This window comes from Sinocyclocheilus anshuiensis, unplaced genomic scaffold, assembly GCF_001515605.1.
Source record: "Sinocyclocheilus anshuiensis isolate Anshui unplaced genomic scaffold, SAMN03320099.WGS_v1.1 scaffold267, whole genome shotgun sequence".
Classification (NCBI taxonomy): domain Eukaryota; kingdom Metazoa; phylum Chordata; class Actinopteri; order Cypriniformes; family Cyprinidae; genus Sinocyclocheilus; species Sinocyclocheilus anshuiensis.
The window spans coordinates 2707259-2714978 of NW_015552637.1; the positions used below are offsets into that span (position 1 = coordinate 2707259).

Here is a 7720-nt window from a genome sequence, read left to right on the forward strand (position 1 = left end):
GGAAACAAGCCAAAACAAAAAGGAAACAAGCCGCAACACAACGAAATTAGCACAACACAACGAAAACAAGTCACAACACAACGAAATTAGTACAACACAACGAAAACAAGTCACAACACAATGAAATTAGTACAACACAATGAAAACAAGCCGCAACACAACAAAATTATCACAACACAGTGAAAACAAGCCGCAACACAACGAAATTAGCTGCAACACTACCAAATTAGCACAGCACAACAAAATTAGTCGTATGCGTTGAGTTGTGGCAATTTTGTTGTGTTATGGAGATTTCGTTGTGTGGTGCACTACTGGGCCACCGTATATATACAATGCTACTAAATGATTACCATATTTATATATAAAGCAAGACTATCATGGCAAAATACTTCAAAGCCAAGTTGGAACATTTTGGGGGTGTTTTTGTCAGTGTTAACAGTTTACTGTTAAAGGACAACAGTGTTCCTCCTCTCAGGTGGTGATCTGGTGCTGTTGTCCGAAACGAAGAGTTTTCATGAATGAAGCTGAAGAGAGGAATCCTCCCATGTTCTTCAATCCAGACATCCCTATGTACTCAACACAAAGCACATTTGATACATCCAACGGCAAACAAGCGGTGCGATACATTTCACAACTCATTCTGATGCAACTTAGCTTGTATTTTGTTCCTATACAGTTTGGTCATGAAAGAAAGTGAAACTAGATTCTATAATAAAAGTGACTCCCTTAAATTTTCAAGACTTATAACCAAATTTTGAAAGTGAATGTGCTATATAGTATGAACAGAATTAACAAACTTGTGCTTTGATGCTCATTATTTGCTGTTGCTAAATCTAAATCTATTTAAAATAGTTAATTAAAATAAAGCTGACATAAAATATAATTATTAGATGACTTAAAATATTAGATCACTTAAAAATGTAAACAAAAATTAGTTGCATTGACAACTAATTTAAAATAAGTTAAAGTATTAACATGATGAAACTAATATAAAAATGTAAACAGAAATATGCATATAAAAAATAAAAACTAATTGAACAAAATTACTAAAACTAAAATGAAAGCTGAAAATATAAAAATATTTCTAAATTCAAAATATTGAAAAAAAAAATGCTACAATCCCAGAAAAAAGGTACAAAAGCTCCCACTGGGGGTGGTACCCTTTCAAAAGGTACTAACATGCACCGTTTAGGTACTAATATGAACATTTTAGGGTAATAATGTGTACCTTTAAGGTCCTAATTCACACCCTTTAGGCGTAAAAGAGGTACAAAAGTGTACGTTTTGAAAAGGTACCCTAGTGACAGCTTTTGTTCCTTTTATATGAGTGTATACATAAAGAATACAAAACCAAACAATACAGAATAAAAACAGAACCACAGCATTTTTGATGCAGTATGAAAGTAGCAGTAAGGATTTAAGTATTAAATCCTTGCAGACTCAAAACACATTGATATTTACAATAGTTATCAGTTACAGGACTTACTCTCAAGTTAAAGAAGGGATTAGGTGGTTACCTGCTGTTACAGACATAATGGATCAGCTCTTGCCTGCTGCTGTATGAACAGGACAATTTGAGAGTCACACCTGTTAGTAAAGGCAGGTAGTGAACGCTGACTGTGTGAATGCAGCCTTATGATCAGAAAGGATCAAGAAACCTGTAAACTAATGCCAAAACTTGTTGGAAAGCATGCAGCATTTTAACCCTTTCGCAATCGCAACAATACAACAACCCAGAGACTTTTAACTATACAAATAGAATTGCAGCTTTATTGTGGAGGGAAACAGAGGGGGTTTCAGAAAGGTTCTCCATCAGCATCTCTGTCCATGCAAAACACCGACCCCACAATCACAGATCAGAACTAGGGAAAATTGGCTACTGTTACCTGGCGTTCCAGCGTCCCTGTTGCCTGCACAGGCCCCTCTTTGTGCGGCTCTGACTAAGAAACCTGAAGCGTGGGAAACTCGACTCTCGTTCAGAGACTGTGAGGCCTCCATCTGCGTCTCCTCCATCGTCCAGTAGCCCCGGCGTCACCGCTCACAATGCCCTGCCTACATTCGAACAATAACGGGAGCCAGGAGAGAAAGACTTAAGCTTTGAATCCAACCCTCATTCAGGCCTCCAGGGCTGAATGCATCCGAGCAGCAGGTTTTGGTGGACAGCTGATCAGAGCAGAGAGTGATTAACTGAACAGAGCTGAACGGAGGCATTTGTTAGGGCACTGGCATTTATATTAATAACAAGCTGGATGATTCACAGTGACGATATAAACAAAATTATCTAAATCACCCGAAACAGCCCAACCCATATGGCCCTACACACACACACACACACACACACACACACACACACAAAAATGGAAGAATAAACAAAAAAATATAATAGTAAAATAGTAAATAAAATTAAGTAAATAAAAGAGAAAAAAGAGGTCTGAAGAAAAAACAGAAACAAATCACAATATTAATAAAAAAACAAAGTAAATAAAAAATACACAAAATATTAATATATAAAGGAATATCAAATATAAAATAAAATTATCAAAACAAAAAAAGATCAAATAAATTTAAGTTAAAGTTAATAAAAGAAAAAAAAAAGGGTACTTGACTTTTGACATAAAAAGTTATTTCTAATGCTGATGGACATTATAGTTTATACATGCCCTTCATTGTCATCTAATGTTAATTGACCTTTTAATTGTTTTAACAGAATGTCAGAGAAAAACCTCCAAAAAACAGGACAGGAATGTACGTGGTGAACCAATGAAGGACACAGGTATAGTAAAAAACACATATGCAGCTGTGAGCATGACACACTTCTGTAAATAACCCAGCTCAAACTCACACTTTAACTCAATCATTCAGGTTTTCTGGCCCCCAACATGGTCCCTCCTTCCACGTGTGAAGAACGAGGCCTGAGGAAACCCTTGTTGGATGTAAAACTGTCATACATCCAGCACTGTACTGCAGGATGTTGAACGGACAGGGAAATTATTTTACATGCCATCACATTGATTTAGAATTTATTTTTCTACTATATACCTTTGCACAAAGTAATTTGTAACTTTTAAAAATGGATTGAATGATGACAGTAATGTGATGTATTAACAGTGATTTAGTGAAATTAAAAAGTTTTTTTTTTTTTTTTAATGGAAAATACTGTTTCATGGGGTATAAACCCTAAAATTGTTAGTGACACTGCCTGGTTCTACCATAGATCAAAAGGAGGAGTTTTAGTTAGTTTGTGCATTGGGTGACAAATATGGAATAAACCGAACAGAACTAGACTACACTGTGTCACTTCAGGTCAAATTCTTTATAAAAGCAAAGAGGATAAAAATGTGCCAGGCATTAACTTGATTGAGAAATCAAGATACGGAGTATTTGAACAACAAGAATATAAATGTGTCAGAGGAAGCGTGAGGGAAGGGAAATTCTGCAGACTATCTCAGCGGTCAAATGTAATCGGTGATGAAATTTCATTTTTCCCATATTTCCGTCTCTGCTGTTTAAACTGACCCTGAATTCACACACACAATCTGTTCAGGAAATATCCAATTAATAGGTGTATTTGTCATGATTAATTTATTCTGCATATGGAAGTGTCTGATTATTGGGGGGTTACTGAAACAAAGTGAATGTTCTGCTGGTCATGTGAACAGAAAACAAAAATGGGTTTCCTTTAAAACAAAGCATTTGCAGTTGTGTGTGGAAGAAAAATGTAAGGTAGGTTAATCACTGCACTGCATTAAATCAAATTTGCTATATTTAGCAGAGGGAAGAAGTTTCTACCACCCTACAGTATTATAGTGGACCGAGATGATGTCTCAGTTGTTATTAATAAAATGTTGGATAAACATTCTGATAATTATAAAATCATATTCCAATCAAAACTCTTTTTCTAAGGCCGTTTTGACAACATTTTGATTTGAATGTTGAAATAGCTCCAGTCCAGCAGGTGTTGCTGTCTTCCACTGGTTAAATGGTAACGTACATAAACAGAAGCAGGCAGAGAGGAGTCATCAGCTCATCTCAGCATGAGGCTCCAGTGTTTTCAACCACAGTTCTAAGGCAAATTTGGTTCCAGTGCTGACTCGTTCAATGTCCTCGCCATGATCCGGGGCCCGGTTACAGAGCACAGAAACAGGTAGCGAGGTCTCGATTAGCTCACCGTGTGGAGACACCTCTGTCACACTGACGACACATAGAAAAAACGGACGCTCAAAACTATGGAATTAATACTAAGGAATAGTTCATCAAAAAACAAACATTTGTTGAAGATTTACTCAGGCAAGTTGTCTCATCTGAATCATGAGAGAAATATGCACAGATCAAGCACTGTTTATAAGCAAAAACAGTCCAAAACAGTTCATAATCAAATATGTTGTTGATTTTGATGTGACAACAGGGGATGGACTTTTTCACTTGAGGAAGCAATCTTACGGATTATGGACTTGTATTTTGGGCAGATGGATTGGTTAAAAGCCTTATTGATGTTTATGATGCAGCTTTTACTTTACAAGACGTTAAGTGATAGACTGGAGTCGTGTGGATTATTGTGATGTTTTTATCAGATGTTTGGACTCTCATTCTGATGGCACCCATTCACTACAGTGTGAGCAAGTGACGTAATGCAAAATTTTTTCAAATCTGTTTTGATGAAGAAACAAACTCATTAACATCTTATACGGCATGAGTACATTTCCAGCTAATTTTAATTTTTTGGGTGAACTATTCCTTTAATAGAGATTAATGATGTTGTCCATACCTGATGGTCTGTGGCAGGTCAGTTGGTATTTGAACAGAATCCTTCTCACCATCTACTGCAGATACTACAACTTTCACCAGACCTGCATCGACCCACACACACGCACTGACTTCAGCAGGATCAGGGCGCAAACAAGCCTGAGAAAAGAGGACAGAGATCTTATGGCACACACTGACTTCAAATCAGCAGCATTTTTTGTCGTTTTTATGAGTGGATGACCTAAAGTTGTACCTGTAGCTGCAGGTGTGATTGAGAGCTCTTCAGAAGTATGTATGTCACAATGTGATGTCTCTTAGGCAGTCCTCTGGACAGCATGGGTGGATACACTGACTGGACAGAGAATACAAGTTTAATACACAAAATGAAATGCAACACCATTCAAAAAGTTCAAAGTTCAAAAAAACAAATTTTTTTTTTATTAATACTGGATGTAAGGATGCATCAAAAGTGACATTCAAAAAAGATATTCATAATGTTACAAAAGATTTCTAATGTTGCAAAAAATTTATTTGTTTCCACAAACATATTAAAGGGGTCATATGATGCGATTTCAATTTTTCCTTTCTCTTTGGAGTGTTACAAGCTCTTGGTGCATAAAGAAGATCTGTAAAGTTGCAAAGACTAAAGTCTCAAATCCAAAGATATATTCTTTATAAAAGTTCAGAGTCAGCCACACCTACCTAAAACGGCTCGTTCTAACACGCCCCCACATATCTACCTCACTATGTGGGAAGATTTGCATAACGCCGCCCAAATGTTCACGCAAAGAAAGAAGGCGTAACTTTTAGTCTCACTGTAGTTTTGTTGACGCTGCAGCCATGTCGTGAAGACGCTGTGTGCTTCGTTGTGAAAGCGAAACTACTTTGTTTGGTCTTCCAAAAGAGGACGATATCTGCTTCGTCATGCCTAGAGCTGTTCTGTGCTGGTCACTGAGGAAATACATCAACTTTCACCATGGACGAAGCGGAGTTCAGCCCGGGGTCCAACTGTTTTAAACATTGATTATAATAAGTAATGTTTCTTGAGCAGCAAATCAGCATATTAGAACGACATCTGAAGGATCAAGAGACACTGAGGACTGCAGTAATGATGCTGAAAATTCAGCTTTGATCACAGGAATAAATTGCATTTTAAAAAATATTAAAATCGAAAGCAGTTATTTTAAATCAAAATATTTAACAATATTACTGTTTTTACTGTATTTGTGATCAAATAAATGCAGCCTTGTTGAGCATAAAACATTAAAAAAAATCTTACTGACCCCAAACAGTAGTGTGTCATTTACTCATCCTCACATCATTCCAACTTTGTATTATTTTCTTTCTGTCTTCCATACAACTCAAAATTAGATGTTTGGAAAAATGTCCAAACTGCTCTTTTCAAAACAGTGAATGGTGATTTTTACTGCCAAAAAGTTTGATTATATGCAACCGCAACTGATGACATTTGAGAGTTACGGCAGAGGTGAATATTATTTAGTGTTTCAGTCTGCTCCACATTTATTTAGTGTGTGGCTTCAAAAGACTTGTACTTGACTTGTAAAGTCATGTACCCAACTTCTATAAAACTTTTATGGTCCTTTTTCATTCACTTTCCAGGTATGGAAAAGAGCAGTCTGGATATTCTGCCTACATCTTTTGTATTAATGGAAAAAATGTAAATAATACAGAGATGGAACAACATGACGATGAGGACATGGCAACATCAATGGATGAACTATTCCCTTATTGTCTGATATATGTTTGTTTCATGAAAATTAAAGTAAACCCTCTGGATTAGCTTGATTAGATTCACATCTTGAGTCAGCAGTTTAATGTCAATGATTGAAACTGAGATGGACAACAGATGTGTGCAGCACCCGAATGTTCCAGATTACACAAATACGGTTTGCAAACAATCGGCCTCGATCTGTCAAATTCAGCGTGCAGTCAGTGGCCCCCCTGGACTTTGGCTGCAGGTCTCACAAAAACACTGTGCTATAAACACACACCTCCCACAAGCCGAGCAGCTGAGAGGAGATCTCATCAGGGCTCAGTTTCAGACCGGTCTCTTCCTTCAGCTCTCTGAGTCCTGCATCCAACAGCTAGTTTTAGACACACACAGAAATCAATGAGCCATGTTACCGTTCTTTCATTAATTGATTCAGAATATTAGTTTCCTTGTTTAATATGCTAATTATATTACAAAGAATTACTTACAAAAATAAAAGAATAAAACCGATTATGTACACTACCCAAGGTTTGGGGGTCAGTAATATTTTTTGAAGAAAATTACATTAATACTTTTATTCAGCAAGGATCCATTAATTGATCAAAAGTGACAGTAAAGTCATTTATAACATTACATTTCTAATGTAACAAAACATTTCTATTTCATATAAATGCTGTTCTTTTGATCTATCTATTTAACAAAGAATCCTGCAAAGATGTATCAGTTTCCACACAAAATATTAAACAGCACAACTGTTTTCAAGATTGATTATAAAAGAAATGTTTCTTGAGCAGCAAATCAGCATATTAAGAGTGATTTCTGAAGGATCATGTGACACCATAGATTGGATAATGATGCTGAAAATTTAGCTGTGCATCACAGGAATAAATTACATTTTTAAATTTATTAAAACAGAAAAGTTATATAAATTTTTTTATAATATTCCACAATATTACTGTTTTTACTGTATTTTTAATCCAATAAATGGAGCCTTGATTACCATAAGAGACTTCATAAGAGAAAAAAAAGAAGATATATATATATTAATATTCCACAATATTACTGTTTTTACTGTATGTCAATCCAATAAATGGAGCCTTGACGAACATAAAAGACTTCTTTTTTAATATATATATAAACACACTGACCCAAAACTTTTGAGTGGTTGTGTGTCTATAGATATTTAGCATTAGGATTTTAAACAAATACAAACAGAAGATAAAAATGAAGAAGAAATATTTACAA

At 35.7% G+C, this 7720-nt stretch overlaps 2 protein-coding genes across 4 annotated transcripts in view; one reads left to right on the forward strand and one right to left on the reverse strand.

The window, feature by feature from the left end:
- LOC107666848 (cell wall integrity and stress response component 4) overlaps positions 1-3070 on the forward strand; it is a 7054-nt gene extending 3984 nt beyond the window's left edge. Inside the window, exons 7-8 of the mRNA XM_016458342.1 lie at positions 476-616; positions 2708-3070. Of these exons, the coding sequence (XP_016313828.1) occupies positions 476-616; positions 2708-2764 (198 nt within the window). The 3' untranslated portion in view covers positions 2765-3070. The remainder of the gene's footprint in view (positions 1-475; positions 617-2707) is intronic.
- A 76-nt stretch (positions 3071-3146) lies between these two features.
- The window catches only part of nudt17 (nudix (nucleoside diphosphate linked moiety X)-type motif 17), a 7322-nt gene continuing 2748 nt past the window's right edge, over positions 3147-7720 (reverse strand). For all 3 annotated transcript variants that reach the window (XM_016458345.1, XM_016458344.1, XM_016458343.1), the window contains 4 exons: positions 6756-6848; positions 4997-5095; positions 4766-4902; positions 3147-4191 (listed from right to left, as the gene is read on the reverse strand). In XM_016458345.1, the coding sequence (XP_016313831.1) occupies positions 4020-4191; positions 4766-4902; positions 4997-5095; positions 6756-6848 (501 nt within the window). In that variant the 3' untranslated portion in view covers positions 3147-4019. The remainder of the gene's footprint in view (positions 4192-4765; positions 4903-4996; positions 5096-6755; positions 6849-7720) is intronic.